The 19,905-nt window shown below is 40.1% G+C and overlaps 1 protein-coding gene across 5 annotated transcripts in view; it reads right to left on the bottom strand.

Annotated features, from left to right (window-relative positions):
- The window catches only part of iqsec1b (IQ motif and Sec7 domain ArfGEF 1b), a 170,026-nt gene that overhangs the window by 56,512 nt on the left and 93,609 nt on the right, over positions 1-19,905 (bottom strand). Inside the window, exon 1 of one of the 5 annotated variants that reach the window (XM_066697789.1) lies at positions 15,790-16,573. The exons of 3 other annotated variants lie outside the window; for them this stretch is intronic. In XM_066697789.1, coding sequence (XP_066553886.1) covers positions 15,790-15,866 — 77 coding nt within the window. In that variant the 5' untranslated portion in view covers positions 15,867-16,573. Of the gene's footprint in view, positions 1-9,947; positions 10,290-15,789; positions 16,574-19,905 lie in introns of those variants that run through there. One more of the 5 variants, XM_066697792.1, reaches the window with a different exon arrangement.

Here is a 19,905-nt window from a genome sequence, read left to right as displayed (position 1 = left end):
CCGCAGTAATCGCACAGGTAGTCTAACAAGCTCAACCCCACATGGCGAGCTGTTATTTCTGCACACACACACACCGAATGGTCAGTGCTGCTGGTTGTGTGACGGTGAGAGGTCTGTGTACACTGCGGCTCAGATGAACACTCGGCTGTAATTACTGTTTACTGCCAAGTGTGCCACACTGAGAGCACTGCTATAATTTTTAACTGTTGCTTAATTATCCTTAATAATAAGTTATAGTTGAACGTACAAGAAATGCACTTGCACTGCCACAGCGAAGATGCCGAACTGGAGAATGGAGGTGGTCTGCAAACAAGGAGAGAAACGGTGGGTCCTTGAGGCACCTTGTGAGTTTGCTTGGCCAGCTTTTTGGCCCGGGTGAATAGTAATAAGAGGTCTTAAGGCAAGTGATTTTGTGAAGATTGTTTTTTAGTGTGTTGGAAATCCTGCTGACTCATACCTCTTGATAATGTCATGGCCTGGTGTGTGTGTTTGTTTTGATTAAACCTCCCTCTGGTGACGAGTGAGAGAGAATGAATCTGTGTTTAACATCTCTCACCCCCAGCAGTCACACACCCACCCACTACAGGCAGGAGACGTTAAGTCGCATCACATGCCATATGCCTAACCAGCCAGCAGGGGTCCTCTCTCGGAAAGCTGGGTTTTTTCCAGGACACACACTCACTAGCTCTTCAAAACAGGGTTTGTTATTACTCAGTACTGTCAACCTTGTTTACAAGAGTTGCGGTCTATATAACTGTAACTGGTGTTGAAGTGCCAAGGTTAAGAATCCTTGGAAAGAATTTGTTTTATGTAACACAACCGAACAAAAAGATGCCGTGATATTCCAATCCCGATGAAAATATCTGTTTTCACTCTCTGGATATCTCCGAAATGTACATTTACTTAAATCGGTTTGTATAAAGAGGGGAGTTAAACATTTAAATCGATTTAAATTGTTCAATAAAGACTGAACATGATCGTATCAATTGTTTAATAATACCGTTCAAAGTTATCAAAGTAAAATGACAGGATTATGAATGGAGTGGTAGTAATTAACTGTGGCTCGCAAATCCAAGAGCAAGTGTAAAATGCCTTACAAAATTAATAAGGTGCAATATGGGAAACTAGGAGGAAAAGTCATTATGACAGATGATTCTCTTAATGTGCAATCTACAGATGGCAAATAATCTCCAATAAAAGGAGACTTTCGGGTCTCGGCTCCCACAGGATATGATTGATCAGGCCTGATCCATCATGGCCCTGACGCGGAGATCCCAGACTCCGCCGTCGCACGCGCACACACACTTATGCTGTCATATCAGTAGCTAATCAGATGCTAAAATTGCTCTTCATTAGACGCAGAGGAAGACAGATTGCTGTGTGGAGACCACTGACTGAGAGCGGGGCTGTCTGTCGATTATAATAGGGGAGATGGTCGGCCAGCTGCCCCCGCCCGGCTTTTAGCCCCGCTGGTATCAGCTCCTCACCGAGAAACACAGCAGTCCACACACAGCCTCCGCTATTAAACCCTGAACCCTGACAGTGGACCGACTGCACCGAGACATGATAATCTGACAACGATGGCAACCCAATGATGAAGTGGCATTTGGCATCCAGACTCATCTGAGCTAATTACACACTGGAAGGCAATACTGAATATTATCTACTGGATAGTAAACATTACTTTCTTGCTTAAAAGTGAGAGGGAACTGATTAGGTTCTGCAGATGGACTGTTAATTTAGGTCTTTACTATTTTTGTGACATAGTTAAAATTGTACTGTAGGCATGAATACTGTACGCTGCCTTAAAAAAAGGTGAGATTACAAGGATCGGGGATATTGTATCCGGCCTATCAAAGGAGAAAACAAGGTCTGTAGACCATGACAGTAAAGTGCTGCAGCTGCAAAGCATGTTGGGAAATCCCTGGCTTGGATTACAGCTACTGTGAAGAAGAAAATATCAAATTTTTATTGGCTTTGTAACATCAAAATTGCCTTCAAACTAATTCCTACCGAGGTAAGCTATCAAGCCTTTTCTGGCATGTATTACAGAATATATATAGATGATATTATAATTATCTGACTCTCAGCCCAGAGAGAGGCGATGAATGCAATCTGATCTTTCATCCAAAGCAAGGTCACTGATTTACAACCTTAGCTTTATAACCGTCTATTTGTGTGTTTTATTGGCCTGTACTCCCCACGATATGCAAATCCTTCACAGGAGTGTTATTATGAAACTGTCATTCAAGTGTAACCTGCAGTTGTAAACAAATATTTTAGGACAACTCAGACAGTTGTTGTCAGGACACTCCTTCAAAACAACGCCCAATCGATCAAATCCATCTGAACACAACAAGCATTTCAAAGAAAAGAAAGACACAAAATGAGTAAATAAGTGCAAAGCCATCGTCCCCTAAATAAATAGATCATGCAGACCTTGGTGACAAAACTATAATGGATTCATACTCGATAATTGCTCGCAGCAACAGAGTATAAAAAATGAAATGTCACCGCACAGAATGAGCTCTCTTAAGTAGTGGATGAATACCTGATCGGCAGACTCGGGGAAAAAAAACTGGAAGAAAACAAAAACAAGTACATTTTGAATTTTGTTGATCTCGTCTCCTGACTACTTTGACAGTGAACGGCACTTTTTTTTTGCTTTGTTGCACTGAAGCAAAAACAAGAACTGAACTGAAAGTCATAAACACTAAGCAGTGGAAACCGGCTACACATGGTTGGGGATAAAAATACTTAAAGGGAGTGTAGTAATCCTAGTTGACCTGAACCTGAACTTGTACTGCAGGGACCAGGGTTCTCTCAATACGTATATTATAATCTACATGCTTTCTCTGTGATTGCTGTACAGCATCCTATTTAAAAAAGGAAAATCAAACATCCATTGGCCGTAAAGCAAACTGAACTTCAGTAGATGCAAGCAACATTAATTATTCTTCCTGGATGTTGAGGCAGCTGCTATGAATACAAAACGCCCTGAAGACAGACTTAAAGCTTTGAAGCAGACAAAGTGAAAAGCATATTATAAACTTAATTTTCTCTTGCTCAAATCACCAGGCTGTATGGAACTCATCTATTGCTTTTGCAAGATGGGAAATAACTGGGCTGTATCAATGCAGATGGCCTTACAAGGTTTTCGATTTTAAATTCCAAAACAAAAAGACATGCAGGTCTAAAAGAGATTGTAGTGTTGCTTTATTGAGTCGACCTTAACTCTTATAAGTGCCAGAAGATGAGAACATATCTCGTACAAATAAATATCACAGCTAATTTCCCACAGAGGATTTGGAAAGCTTTGTCGGTGAGAAACAGGAGGTGTTATTAAAACCCCAATTCTTCTGTTGCCATCCATGACTAGATAAGATTTTGGCGCTCTGTTCATGTGGATCTTGATTTGGGTTCAGCCCTTCCAGATGGTGACTGGAGTGCTCATCAGAATTATGAAACATTCCCATTATATAACTCTGGAAACCCCCCCCCCTTGCCACCCCGGTCTCCGCGTTGCCAACTTTTTTCCTAAACGCTCCTTGGCATGTATTAGTAATACTTCCAACATTTTCTTCTCCACAGACAAAAAAACAAGTCTCCAAGCCAAAAACAGTTCACGGAATAAAAATACATTTGGAACATAAACTCAGTTTCAATGTGATGTTTAAGGTTATGATTAAACCTACAATGTGCCAATGTTTCCAACTGTATATATTGTTTTTTTGTTTTGTTATTTCTACTTGTGTTTTCATCGTTTAGGCTTTCACTGGACCTGCAATCCCCCGGTCTTTTGGCTGTGTTTCAACCACACAAATGTGGACAGGAGTTACATAAGAAGATAGAACTCCTTCCTGTGCCAGACGTGTGCCTGGCCACTGATAATGATAAGGTCTGATGATAATACACCAGGCTTAAACATCCTTTTCGCAAGCAGTACATTCTTCACTAATGGTTTTCAACTGTAGAAATTCTACGTATTAAAGTTTTCCACAGACTTGGCAGAAAACATCGTGTTCGCTTTGGTCCCCCACCCCCCCCCCCAAAAAAAAAGTACAAATCAAAGTTCCTAGATAAGCATTAGTCCCCTATTGTGAAAATAAATGGACTATATCACATTCTGCCAAGAGCTAGCGGTACTTGGGAAACGGCAAGGCATAGCAGGCTGATGACTATATTGATGGGTTTTCATCAGAAATACTCAAGGGGAAATGAACACCTGTAGTACAACAAACGTCAGAATATAGAAAAATAAATGGAGAAAAAAAAATGTTTCTGGAAATCCAATACAGTGAATTGCTGGATGAATGAAATGATTTATTTTTCTAAAACACCTACAGTAGCAGCATGGTCAATCACCTCTATGTGCCTGTTATAAGGATCAGGGTTTCTACTATACTATAGACTTTATTGTTAAGTTGGCATCGGGAACCAGCTGAAGTCTAAGTAAGATTTTTAATGAAGGTCAAAGCTGTAAAACATAATTCATCCAGTCATTATTTTGCATTAAATAATCAGAAAAGCAAGCAAAAGGGGGCTGTAGAACATAATTACTTGTTTTACTCATAAGCCCTTGAAAACTGAAAATGTAAAGGCGTTTGTGTTATGATCAATTCTCTTTTCACTCGCTAATGCAGTCCTGATGAGTCAGAGATGGCGTGTTTTGGATGAGAAAGGTCTTGCTTCTCCATAGTTAACAGTGAAACAGAGTTGCGACCTCAACGTAAATTATGCATCACAAATCCATTCCATTTATCACCGACACATTCATGTGTACAGGGTCTCCGTTTGGTATCCGTCCATCTCCTTTACCCTGCCTATAACCAACGATTGGTCACTGCTCTGCCGCTGCCGGTAAAGACCCTGAGGTCGGCCTCCGTTCGGCACAGAATGAGATGAACCCTCTTCTGCATGGAGGTCACTGTAGCCATAAATATTAGATGAAGACTGGAGAAAATTGCCACAGCTCTGTGAAATACATAAAACATGCAGGACCCCAGGTGGCTGCTAAGTCCTGGCCACCCTCTGACCAGCTGGTACCTTTAGGATCACTAGACTGACCGGGTATTGGTGTAGAGATGGGCTCAAGGAAAGCAAAACCAATGAGTGACCAATACAAATCTGTCCACTTCCACCTGCACTAGTGACTGACCTCACAATGAGACACTGCCTTCCTCCTTAAATCAAAAATAATGCCTAGCTGTAGCCAAGTCTCCAGAGGCGCTGCTTTCGAAGGCGTGACATGAGACCAGTGGCTGTTTATAGCCATCGTTGTGCAGTCATCACAAATCAGATCTTCCTGGGTAAATAACATGGAAGTTAGTGATGCAGGAAATTAGAAGAAAGAAAGAAAGAAAGAAAGAAAGAAAGAAAGAAAGGAATAACCGATTTAGTGACATTTACTGAAAAATGGACTGTGGATATTCCAAATATATAAGAGAAAAAGAGGAAGTCTGTTGAGGTATCACTGCTTTGGGGATTCTGTCCCTTTGGTTGAACCGTCACCTCAAAATGTATATAATATAATGCATGAATTGTAATCTATCAGCCTAAAAAGGTATGAGAAACTGAAGAAATGAAAAGAGCCGACACACACAGCCCTTCAGCCGTTATGCTTTCAAGCCTTTATGTCGTCTCTGAGAAATGCATGTACGCCCCAGCCTGGCATTCACTCCAGTTTGAAGTTACCAGAATAAACGAAGTATTAATCAGCAGCAAACTGATGATTAAAAGACAATGCAGATACCAAGTTAAACCTTGTCATCTGGAGGCACAGATGACTGACACAGAAGGGGAAAGACAAAGCAGTGAAAGGAAACCCAAGACAGTGATGTCTGAAGTCCACAGTGTAGCTCTTAAACGATCCCATGCCAAAGTCAACACCAGCATCTATGAATACTCAGCTACTCTGGTGTGTCTTAAGTAAAAGGGAAAACAAATTAAAACATTTTACAAAAATGTATTTGTAACCACAAAGAGATAAGTACAAAGTGACTAATCATACCCTCAAAAACATGTTTTAATGAATGCAGATACATCTAACAATAGTTACCATTCTAAGATAACATCAGTTATACATTTAGAATAAATACATTATTTTAAATACAGACATCTACATTCACATTGATTTGCATGAATTCATTATTGCCAATTTCCTTTAAACAAAATATATGTGGAATGCCTAAAACCCTGTGATGCTTTTAAACCGCCTAAAACCAGAATATCAGGATGAATAGGATTCCTTACATTTCAAAGAAGAGACCATGACATTCTTGGCAGACTAAATCTTCCATACCAGAGCATGGTAAAGCTGTCCCTAAATCAATTAATTACAGCCGCCTGTCTGACTGATTGACAGTTAGACAGCACCATGCTAAACAAATTAAATATTTATCACCGAAAGAAGTGTTATTTCCAGTTCCAATTAAACCAGCTGTTGCTTTAAATACAAACTTGATTTTCTCTAAATCCAAGAAAGATTATTCTTAATTAAAAACACAAAATATAACAATCCTAAACTTCTAAAACAAATGGTCCTCTCAGTCTCGAGTGGAAGACAGAAATTCTTACTCACCAATTACGGAATTACAAAAAAGTGTGCCGGCAAAATCCCAGCCGAATCATCTGTGGCTGCGTGTTGCTTGGCTAGTCGGACTTGTGGGGCTACTTTTTCTGGGCAAGAAAAAAATATTCCAAACCTTAGGCACAGCCAGTGAACTGCTAACCCCGCGCAGGCTGTCTACTGCAGACTGGAGCGCACTTCCCCACAGACACTTAAAAGAAAAAGGGAGGTCCTGCCAAAAGTGCTGCTGCTGATTGAAGGCTGTGCGCCGGTTTAAAGCTGGGCAGCCCCAGATATTGAATGTCTAGACTCCCGAAAACTGCAGTGAAGAGGCCGAAGCTGTTTTAAGCTGGGAGATTTATTCCTAAAAAACAGTTATCATCACTGGCCTCCCTCCTGAGTCTACTGTAGACATGGAAAATGATAATAGACTGCTGCACACAGCACGCCTGACTGGTCTCGGTGCACCCCGGCCCAGACTGTACGCAGGAAGCACAGGAAATCTGGGAGATTCATAAAGCCTCCAATGAAGAGACAATAGTGCCCTGAAAAATAAAGATGTTTCCTCTCAAGTCAGACAGAGCTCTGGTAGAGAACGACAGGACCCAGGCTGAGCTGATAGACACTGAGTAAATAAATAATACACTGTGTTGCTTCTGACGAGGGTTTAATGCCTAGATCAGATTTCTCGGGTTCTACTATTTCACTTTAGCCTTTTAAAGAGCTAAGGTTTAAAGGGAGATGTGGAAAAACTTTCCTGTCAGCGGTATCGCCCTGTGTTGACCTAGGCTGAGTACAAAACAGTTTTTGAAACTAACTTTACAATGAATGATAGCAGTCTTTGAAACGGAAACAGTTCAGAAAAGCATATTGCTTGTTTACTGTGTGGTTTAAGGAAAACAAATAACCTTCTACATGGCAAGATACTGACATCAATACCTAACAATCAAAATATACTTGAATTGACCGGTGAAAAGGAAACAAGAATGCACGATACTTTCTAAATGTGTGAACTTACTCGATTTCCTGATCGCAACTTTAAAACTGAAAGCTCTGGAGGCATTAAGAGCAGATACAATGTAACAAGTTTCTCCACAACCTTCAAATAACTAATCAGAACTGGGTGTTAAAAGCGGATTTTTCAATATCTTCAATAACTCTGATACCAAGAAAACAAACCAAAATTAAGCCAAAATTAAGACCTCTATCACAGCACACAGGTTTGTAGGAAAGTCCTGTGCTGGGAATGGGGGCTATGAAAACATTTCTGGTAAGGAAGCTGTATGAACTTGAGGCCTCCATCCCAAATAAAATCCCTGCAGTATGACTCCAGGCCTCAGGAATGTTGCTCCTGCAGGACTCGGCTGCTTGTGGCTGGGAGCTCAGAGAGGCCTGTAGTTACTGCAGTGAAGTCTGCTATCAAAGCAGGAATCGCTGGAGCAGAAAAATAGGTGCTGATTTAAAGTTAAAAAAGGAAGCAAACAAAAACAAGGCCACGATCCCCAGTGTTTTCAATGCGATCTATTTTAAAAGCTACCAGACTAAAATTAGCATAGACATAAATAATACATTACTTATAAAAACAACAACAAAACAAAACATACAAACATCTGAGTCACCTGTAGCTGCTACTGCCCAGCTGAAGATTAAAGTATTCACATCCTTCAATGAAAACAGGTATTTGGTTGTTTAATAAATGTAGGCTAGTTTAGTAAATATTGTTCAGCCTGAGGAAAACTAAAAATTCCAGCTAATTCAGTCCATTATTTTTTATTCTACTGTTGTTGTGTTTTGTTCAGAAAAACAAAATATTTGCTTTCATTCTTAATCTAAGGCATCGGTGCCCTCAGTATAATTTACTTTGATTATTTTATACTGAGAGAGACCTATGGTTCCTTGTCTTTGCACAACCCGGAATCATAGGTCATTTGTGTGGATGAGCCTGTTGTTTATTTGGCAATTAGGTGTAGGAAACATATAAAACTGAAGAAAGAAAGGACACCACTTTGAGGGGAAATTATAGAAGTTCAGCAGAAGAGTTCAGCAGCAGAGGAAATGAGTCAAGATGGAAAAAAGTCTTACTGAACACTTAGACAGGAATTTTTACTTGTACCAGATGTGGATTAGAAATTCAATAAAATAAGTGCTTTGCTTTACTCCAACGCAGAGCAGACCCCTAAAAAACAACCTTAAAGCTGTCCTGAGCCAACCCTAGAGACTCAATTACAGGACATACAATTTACTGCGAGCGATGTGCTAATTTGCTGACTAAGGAAGCTCCAGGCGAACCCTTTGACCGCTAATTTCAGCCCTGCAAACCAAAATCTGCATGCATGATCGGCTACAGCTACCAATGTTTTAACTCTTCTCTCACTGTCGGCCCTGAGGTTTTTTAAACCGCTGATCAAAAACAACACTTCTCAAACGCTTTCGTTATTTACATTTACCCTAGTATTGTAGTACACATGTGAAAGTACCCTATACACAGGACAGGGTATAAACCTTTGCATGTACCCTACACATTCAAATATGTTTTCATATATATTGTAATATTACATCAGCACATAAAAAGTATTACCAGTTAGTTTATTATCAGTAATACAAAGAGATCAGGAAGACACCTGCATGTCCACAGTTACTGTCATGTTCATGCGCCCTGGAAGTGTTTAGTAGTTTACAACAGATGTATGTGCTGTGGATAAAAAAAGGTATTGAACAAATTTGACTCTCCTTTACTTCACAACCAGGAAAAAATAAAACAAAGTAACCAAAGTAACCTTTTTGTTTTGCATATTCTACATCAAACACAAGCTGGATAATCAATTTCTGTCTGACTTTTTATGTGAATTATTATTTTTAACCAAGTTATCAAGAGGTGGCTTTTCCTTTCCACACAAATTATTCATTGAAACTATTCTACAAAATTATATTATTCAGCTAGACACCTAAATGTCAGTATGTCTAAAAGCACTTCAAATTCCCTTAATAGCTCTTGTATTCCCAAACCACAGACATCCGGCAAGACCAAGACATATTTTCCATACAGTTTAATAATCAAGATTAAGATATTGTCCTGTTTCAACCCAGGCAAAACCAATAAACATTAGAGAACTGATGCTCACTGGAATACAGTAGCCTGTTGTGAAACATTGTCTCCATCATTTTCAATCCTTCACATAAAAATAAACAGATACTAAACATGTACAAGCATATAACATTAGTAATACGGTTTCCCCTTCAGCATTTCAGACACATGTCTGTAGATTCAAACATGCAGGGCAGGTGTACGGACAAACATACCCCAGAAAGTTGCCTCTGCCTGTTTTTCAGTGGCACTTTCACTAGTTTACCAGCACTGGTAATAAGTAAGAGATCCTACCTTATTGTCCTAACTGAAATGCAATACTTCCACATTAGATTCCACATGGTTGTGGCATTGCTTGCATCAATTCTTGGATAGGTCTGCAGAGGTTAAAGCCAACCCAGAGGAAACACAGGCGAAAAATGTCACGAGCAAACTGCAAGCGCAGCGCCTAGAACACAGACAGCAGCATGACAGCAATCCAAGACACACAGATCCTTCCTCCGTGCGCTTGACAGAAAGGAAAAAGGGTGTCCCGCATCTCTAAATCTTGGGAGAAAATGACTAATTTCTTCTCCAAGATCTCGGGTTACTGCAGTTGTTTTGATTCGTAGCTTGAAAGTTGGCTTCATTCATTCGATCATATGGAGTGGTTTAACAAGGAGAAAGCATAGGGTAGTTGTGCTCATAGATTACCAAGTAAGGTAAAACCACAAACTATACCAAGAGAAATCAGTCCACAGTTTACTTCTATAATGCAAGCTGTCCACACACCCCTCCCTCCAACCCCACCCGCCCTGCATATCACTTACTCGTGCTTTACAATACACCCTAAATCATCTGGTTGGGACTGTATAAACTCCCAACTGTCGGCAGAGTTTGTCTATTTGCGCGAGTCCGCTCGGTGCCAAAAGCTGCAGCCGGGCCAGTGTCCAACGGTGACACATTCCCCAGTGGAACACAAAGTCAAGGGTTTAATGAAAGTTTACAGCATGGGTAATACCATGGACATGATAAAATACTGTTTAACTGCATTACATGGATAATGTAATGGAATTTAATCTCGTAATTGTGAAGGTGTTTGACTTAAGCCCAAGACATAATCATTATATATATATATATATATATATATATATATATATATATATATATATATACATACACACACAAGCCACTCCCGTCACATCTGCCTTTAACACCATGAGATCATAATTAAGTCCTTTGGATCTTCATTAGCAGGCTTTGGAGGTGTTTGCACAAAGGACTCAGGGACTCCAAACAGCCAAAATGACGTCGACCATTTTGAAAAGAGTAGAAACGTTTTAATAGTTTTCAATCGCCACATTTAAAACCTTCACAAAAGCAGATGCCGAAACCTCAAATACATTGTAGCACATACAATATATGAACACATAAATCAACTGGCATACTCGGGAGACCCACAGGAAACCAAATTGGCTTCCACACAGATGCTACCCAGGAGGCATATTCACCACATGGTACCATAACACCCCCAGCACACTCCACTGAGCCAGAGCGGCCAGGCGATAGAGATATATTGTAGCCAATTCAGCATCCAATAACTCAGGCGTGTCTATGCTTCGGTATATAGGGTTGTGGGAAGATTATCTTCAGTAAACCATATTTATGTTGTAGTGATTGGACTACAGTCATATCACTTTGTTGAATAGGAGGAAATAAATGGACACTAGAGAAGGACATCTTATTCTAGAAACAATACTTCTCAACCACTTACAATTATGACAATGGGTGTGTGTCAAAGAAAACTGATAAAAAAAAAATGCCTAGGGTGACTGAAGATTTTGCCATCTGTAAAGATGCATTTATCTAATGTAATTCAGTCTGTCTGAATATTTAGAGAAAATTGCTTCCTGCTGCCAAACAACTGGGGAAGCAATCATAAGGATGAAAGCATCAATCTACCTTCACACTACAGGAATGGAAAGTACAGTTCAGGAGCAAATTGAACAGCTGCGGATCACGATTCATAAAAAAATAAAAATAAAAACACTGTTCAAGGGGCTCAACCTCAAAATGTTCACACTATGTCCTCTAATTCGTATGGCTCTCCTGAAGAGAGAGTTTTAAGATGATGGCAGTTTATCAAAATTGTCTAACAAAAAAACACCATCTTCTCACAAGCCTTTGATCAGAAGTCCCTTTGGCTAACTGACATATCTGTATGCGAATAATGTCTCCATCCATTTTAGTGTGAGATCGGGCATGCTGTTATTCACACAATGTCAAGTACCGCCCACAAGGTTTCATCGGGCTGGGTACAGTCTTTAATATTTCAGTTCACCTCGGTGCTGATCTAGGTTTGAGCATCTATCCTGTCGTATATTTTAAAAACACTTACTATGGAAACCACTGGACAGTTTTTATTTTATCCAAACTTTCAGAAAACACAACATCTAAAATTAACATTGTTAACATTTGTACGTGATATGTACAGCCTACATTCTATAAAGTGAGAAAAAGAAAAAAAAAAGACTATCAAGAAGAAATGTTCACAGATTCTGCCCGCAGAGAGCAAAATAAAACACAGCATGTATTCTGGTAATCTGGATATTCATCATTGTCCCCAACCTTCCCACACCGGGCTACCGGGGTATTTAAGAGAAAAGACTGATGCTTTGCCTTGAGGAAAGTTTAGGAAAAAAACAAAAACTGATTAGCACAAATAATGTACCAGCAGGTAAAACTCCTGTAACATTTTACATTATTTTTAGTCGAGTCAGATTAAATGAAAATGGCTGTTGTTTTTGCTTAGTTTGTTTAAAATCAGCATTACTTCAGGCTTTTATAAAACACACCCTGATGATTTTGTGTTATTCTGCATTAAAGACTTGGGAGACACTGTGTGGTGGTTGTGTAATCTTCAAAATGAGCAAATCTATAAAGGCATGTCAAAAGCCACACACTGTGTTTAAAGCAGATCCTTATGTTTAAAGCTTTTTTACTTTCGGTGTTTTTAGGTTTTTTTAACCAGACATCTGTGACAAAATCAGTAAACAAAATCTTGCAGAACTAGACATTGCATTTGTACTTTTACAAAGGCGCCAGTCCAGAGATATCTTCAGCTTCAACCTTACAAAGCATTTACTCCTCTATCAGAGATCCTCAACATGCTCTACGCTGGGTTTGTTTTCTCCTTCCTCTTAATGACTCTGAAACGTCCTTCTTGACCAACTGCCAGACTTAACAAACATCAAAACTTTATTAATGGCCTCCGTCGCCTGCACAAGTCACAGCTTTAACTTTTGGCACATTTTCTCTGACTATTTAGAAGAATAAAAACACCAGTCTAACTTTGAGGTCCTGGACATCTTGCCAAAACATCCAGTCACAGTTTTCTCCCCTAAGAGTTTATTGAAGATTCTTAAATCAAAGACCTGTAATACAGTGGTTATGGCCAACTACTCAATAATTGTTTATAATAGCGAAGAAAGTGCTGAGTATCAAAATGCGCACCACAAATGGATATTCATTCACTGGGTTTCAGGCATAGAGGAGAAGAAAACATTTTATTGGATTGTAACCGGAGGTTTGCAATATCTGCGGCATAAATATACCCTGCCAAGCTTCGTGTCAGTTCGGCTTGGGTCAGAGAATTGTTGGGTATCTGTCAAATGGTTTCATTCAAATTGAAAGCATTAGGGCCTCTCTCAGTCCGAGACAATATGAGAACGGGCAACACAAGGGTAATTCATCCTGCAGCTAATAATGCTGCTAAACCCTGTGAGCCAAGACCAAGGACGAGTGAAAGAATGGGCCCATTGGCAAGTTAGGTAACCACTGGGTTAGTGCCATGTTACTGTGAGGAGAAAAAAGCACCAAAAACACAAAAATAGAAACACATACTGAATGTGCACCCAGGCATCTTCACTAAAGGGTTGAAAATAAAGTTTGTGATTAACTACACAAGGCTATGAAAAAAATATGTAATTGACAATGCAAAACAATGAAACAAAGAGCAAGACTAACTACAAGGTATCTCATCGTGTCCTTCAGATTCAGAAAGTCACTAGGATATATTTTGTATTCCCTCTAAAATGTAGGTTATGTTCCAGTTATGCTTGATTCTGTTGTTAGTTCACTTACATCACAGCCAAAATCCAGTTAAGGTTTTCAAGGATTTTCCCTCACAAGCTACACAAGTTCTTCGTGCTTTGGGGATGTAAATCTCTACCCACTGGATTTGCTAAACGGATTATAAATTGCCCAGTGCAATTTTAATTCGAGACTAGTTTTCTGTTTGCACGGCTGAAATACTGCTCCAAAACTACAAAACACACCCGTCCTCCCAGGACACAAAGATTTAAGCTTAGCAAGTGATTTATTAGATGAGCACCTTTCTATTTAACATGTATTACTTACCATAAATTACACATTAAAAAAAAAAAGAAATGTTGTACAGACTGTGGAGAAAAGCAGCAAACGCCATGAAATTAGGTATTTGGACTTAGGTATTTGGAATTAGGTATTTGGACTAAGTTATCTCAGAAAAAATTATGTATATAGACACTAATAAAACCACACATTACTAAGCACATTTTCAGTGGTGCGGTTTCTCTGGAGAATACACAAAACCTATAGAGACTTCCCTCTCTTCTCCAACTGCTCAAAGGAAAATGAAATCCAGCACAGTGTTAGGGCTGAAAACGAGAGAGCAAGACAGACAAGTAAATTAGGCGGACTCCTGTTTCAGAGCCGATGCTTTGATGTTAATAATTGACCTCCACATCAAGGGGGTTAAATCAACTCATCACCAGAGCACTTTTTCCTTGACAACTACAGAGCTTTTAACCTAACAGCAATTACAGTGACTAACAGCCATGTCTGCTTGTCATTTGCCTTCAAATGCCTTCATGACTTACATGCATTGAGGAATGGCCCACATGCTTTGAATTTGGATTTTATTCTAGCACAATGAATTAACAGGTTAATGTACAGTACATGGTAGCAATGTAATTGGATCATCTGGAATAAAAACACTGTGGGTTTTAACCAATACTCAAGGTTATGTAATTGCACAGAAGTGATGACTGTAGATACAGCTGGCATACCAATGCAAGGTCTCCATTTTGAGGTGAAAAAAATCTGAACAAACAAGCAGACAAATAAACTAAACGATTCAGAAAACAAAAGTAGACGTTACATCTGTAATCTGCACCCCTGTCCAAGTTATGGTTTGTTGGTCTTAAATGATGTTGTATTACAAAAGCCAAGAAGGACAACACATATTTAAACAAAACTAAACTTGCAAACGAAACAACAACAAGGCGGTCTGGAGTCAAGTCAGGAGTAGTTTATTCTTTCTTTCTTTTATATTTGCCTTTTTGTGGGGGAGGTTGACAATGATCTACAAAACTGCAAAAGTAAAAGCAGAAGAAGAAAACGAGGAGAACGGTTAGATAAGTCGAACCAAAACACGAGTTCCAGTCGCTCAACAGACAGGTTATATCTGTGTCGTGTTGTAAACGGCTACTGCTCCCGATTTGAGGCCCACTAAAGACACAATAAAACCTTACAGAAGTGGACCATGTTAGGGCACAGCTGCAGCAGGATGTTCCCAGCAGCAGCAATTTAAACATTTTATTTTGCCATTCAGCCCCATGGTTAAAGTGAAAGGCAGCTGACACCTCATGCCTGTTCTCCATTCAGCACCAGCCACAAAGAGGCTCGGTTGGAGGTGCTGGAGGACCGCGTCTGTGCTGAGCCGGGACAGGCGGGTCACTCAATCAGTGAGGAACAATGAACTAAAATATTTCCAACTATTCTGCTTCGGAAATCATCTCACTAGACACCGTAAGCGACCTTTTCCCTGGGTTTCAAAGACCTCCGATACAATGGTTAGCCACCTATTGTAAAAGACAAAACGATTTCCACACCTGGAGGAAAATTTCACCTTGAAGTCTGAAGCATTGTATGTGTCTGTTACCATATAATCCCTTCCAAGAGGGGAACTGCACTGTTTAAATACTGCACTATAGAAAAGAAAAGAAAACATTTAAATTCCCTGCATTACTACTCAGATAACATTACTCAAACTGAACACCATGCAGTCATTATTTCCCTTCATTTGCAGATACCTGAATGAAAAAACCCAGCTTACCTTTTATAAAAACCATTGAGTGGCTGCAGACACAGAAACTGCCAGTAATCCAAGCAGAAGGCTTTTAACTTCAACATTTTCTAACGTAGTGGTAATGAAATAAAAGGCTGCGTTCATATCATGTCATTAACCTCTTTTGTAGGTTCTTCTCACATCAGGCTCAAGTTTAAACCCGTGTCTGTGTGGGAGACGCACATCACTGCTCCTCAATCACAGCGATCGAGCCCATTGTTTTGGGGTTGTCTGGTGAGGAAGCGAGATCCACATGGCACACTGTCCCCTCGGCAGCTGACTACGAGTGAGACGACGCAGAAACAGCATCGGCTGAAGGACAGCAACACTCATCCGTCCTCTTTGAAGCCTGCTCTTCCCACGGTCCTTCTGTCATAATCAATGTGCTCACGGATGTTTTAATCCCTTTTAAGTGAGAGCCATCAAAATGTGTTAGATTCCCATGTCTTCTTTCCACCATGCTGCAGTGTCAATATCACCCACACAACCCTTTCTGGCAGCTAAGCTCTACAGCTCTGACACGTTACGTCTCAAACTGAAGGCAAATCGAGGACGATTCCTCCAGTCCACGGCCACAAGGACGGCGGTCGGGCCTCCTGCTCGGCCAGAGTACAGTTCCCCCAGTTTGTAAATAGGAAGCAAGAGCTCTATCCGTCTCTCTCCCCCTCCACCAGGTCTCCTGCACTGAATTACAGCTGCTCCATTGTCTGTCACTGGCTATGACGGGGATTGGCTTCCCCACGCTTAAGGAGAGAGAGGGAAAAGAAATGACAATGCAGACAATGGCCTCCCTGATCAGGGCATTAATTATGCTTTATCTAATTCCCAGCACCCTTTGCCAGTCAGGACTGCACGGAGAAAAGCTAATCACCAGAACCACATGGTGCACAGTGGGGAAAGCGCTCGGCACAGAAGCTGTCCAGATAAAACCTCCCAGAGATAGGCTGATGCTGGTTGCTGGGGCAACAGGAACACATTGATAAGATCGCAAATGGAACCTCGATGACACTTCCTGATTGGCCAGCGCGACAATAATGACTCTCTAACCGGTCATACAGCGCCACACACAGCAGCCCTCGACGGTGGGGTTTGAGTGTGGGGAGACGTACAACAATATCTATTCATGTCGTACTCAAAACGTGCATGCTCTGTAAAGCGGTCAAGGGCAAAGACCGGGCCTGATTAGGAAATACATTAATGATGGCGGCAAAGCAAAGTGCTCTTGCAACAGTAGCAAAAATGCACGGAACAATTAAAAGCATTTGCATTTAAAATGTGTTTTTTTTTATGTAGTGTAAAAAAAGTAAAAGACAAATGCCATTTTAATTTATTGGTGACTTAAACCAACACACCTAACATTAATATAGCGCACACAGTGAACTGTTTTACTACGTGAAATTATAGAGGTATAAAATTGAGACAGACAAAAATGTATAATTTGACATAATAGGACATTTAAACAAAGAATGCAAGAGTGTTCCTTTCAGTATTGCCAATCAAACAATTGGTTGTTTACTTCCATTTTAAGCATTTAACTCATGGTTTGCAATTCCCACATTCAAATGTTAATATCAGGGTTTACAAAAACAATGAGGGTGGGAGACACGCTAATCAAAATTCAGCACAACAACCTGCATTCCAGCTTTATTTCTTTTCACAGTTGACTAAAACATTAAGCTCCGTCTCACGCTCTGGAAGAAACACAGCTTGCCTCTTTTGTATACAGTTTCTGGCAGATCCTTGGCTGCTTCTGTTTTAAGAAATCTCTGCCTCAATAGCTCTGAAGCTATAAAGCCAATGGGGATCGAAATGTGACTGTATACCCATTGTGAGGCGAAATAACATTGACGAATTAATCTTAACACCGGGGATCAAAACCTATTCGACAGCTTTTGGGTGTTTTTTGGTCTCTTTTCTTTTCTTCTTGTTCTGGAAGACAACTCCTCTAACTATATGACATGATTTATAGGGGAAATTCCTTTCCGTTTAGGTACAGTATATTTATTTTACTCTATTTACTCTCTATAAACTTGCCAAAGAAACCACAAAGATTTTCTGTTCTCCTTTAAACACATAATCCAGTGCTAAACCCACAAACTGAACTGATTGGAGATATTCATACGTGAGTGAAGATGAAAGAGCACAATCAGTTTCTGTTCAGAAGACTGGCATATTGAAAGTCACCAAAGGATGACATTTTGCACGGTTTTTACTTTAAGATGTATTGACATTCGGGATATGGTTACAATTACTAAATTATACCAGACCTCCCTCTATCAAGCTCCTTTTCCACCTACACAACCACAATCTGTGGGAGCTGTGATGTGAAACTGGAAAGAGGAGATACATTTGGACACTGAGATGCTTCCTACAGTAGCCATAGTCAACTTCCGTGAGGAAAGAATAACCCAACATATTAATATGAATGTTTAGAATAAACAAAAGGAAAATGTGTGCAGAGATGGTTGGCTTTGTGGGCCATTACATTGATATTTAAATAAACTGAGTTTTAGCTAAACAGAATCCGTCATTAACGCACTGAAACGGAACGACAGGAAGCTCCTCCTCGCAAAAAAACAAAATACGTGTTTGAAGTAGAGGAGGCACTTGCAACATCACAAGGAGGCCGACCCGTCTGCTGGGATGTTCACTCCCGAATAATTGCAATGACATTAGCAAGTCAATAAACATTAAAGCAAGCAAACTACGCATAGTGTTTGATTAATCCTGTAGGATTCTCCAGAGAGTGGATATAATTGCTTGTGTAAATTGAAATATACATAATCTGTTAAAGATGTTTTTTTTTTTTCTTTGGCTATTACCAAATATGCAGGGTAAAAATAGGATTCATGCGAGGGAAGTGTGAAACAAGTGAGTATAGTATATGGTGCTGATTAGTGCTTTGGTTTGCATTTTATACTGTTATGGTGCAGTACATATAGTACTATAACTAGCACAACACAAACCATTACAACTAGGAATATTTCCCCCCCCTCCATGTATTCACTGAAGGGTTTCAAAGTGTGAACATTGTCTTCAACACCGTGTTGTTTTTTTAATTAAAAACTGAGAGTGGACGGATCACAAATATAAATACTTTAAAGCCTTTAAAGGGGAAGTCATAAATAACCAGGAGTCTGTGTGTGGAGGTCTAGTGCGATTGTGTGGCCTTAAAATCTGTGCACTCTGGGGAAATACCTCCGGAAAACAACATATTGTCTAAACAGATTTAAATTCATGTGCAGGGGCTTTTAACTGCCTTCACCCTGTCGTTAAGTCATTCCAGAGCAGCTTGGTTTTCTTCTCCTACTCCTTCTGTGTGAATTTATTTATTTATTTATTTATTTGAGACAGTGATGGATTTAGGAGTGGGCAGGATTACACGTGTCCTCCTGCCACCGTTACCAGAACAAAGTAAACAAGCCCTTTGTCTGACGGATGATTTAAAGCGACTGCAACTGAATTAGAGGGACTTGAACAGTGACAACCAAACAGACGGGGCCACCGAATGCGACCACATTCATCATTAGGTTCGTCGTTATGTGAATCTGACATTTTTGTGGGGGGGGGGTTTGTGCGCAATTGAGATGTTCCCAGTGTTAATCAGCATCTTGCCATGGGAGCACCTGGCTATGGGTGGTCTGTATGAAAAAATAAAAGGAAGACGCCTCATTTGGCCAGTGTGTGGTTGTATCCTCCCACTGTATCCACAGACAATAGAGCAACACACGGACAAAAGGCAGTAACTGGAGCCCACACAGATTCCCGCAAGGTCCAGCGATTCTCGTATCCTCCACAGAAAGGAGCCCAGCGTGGGGCTCGGCATCCACACCGCTCCAGACTCTCAGAAAGAGCATAATTAATCACCACAATATCTCCTGCACATAAGTTTCATACAGAAAGGGTTTGAGAAGATCATAAAATGAAACGCACACATAAATCTCACTGTAGCCTATTACAAATGTTTGTTTTTTAATATATACATTATATAAACTGTGATTTAACCAGATTCCTTATACATATTTGGTTGAATCACCCATGTGTGTTATATTCAATACTCCAATCTGAAGAAAAACAATCAAACTCTTGGATTAATATGATCAT

The sequence above is a fragment of the Amia ocellicauda genome, chromosome 3 (assembly GCF_036373705.1).
Source record: "Amia ocellicauda isolate fAmiCal2 chromosome 3, fAmiCal2.hap1, whole genome shotgun sequence".
Taxonomy (NCBI): Eukaryota; Metazoa; Chordata; class Actinopteri; order Amiiformes; family Amiidae; genus Amia; species Amia ocellicauda.
Note: the sequence above shows the minus strand (reverse complement) of the source record. Positions and strands in the feature narration are given on the sequence as shown.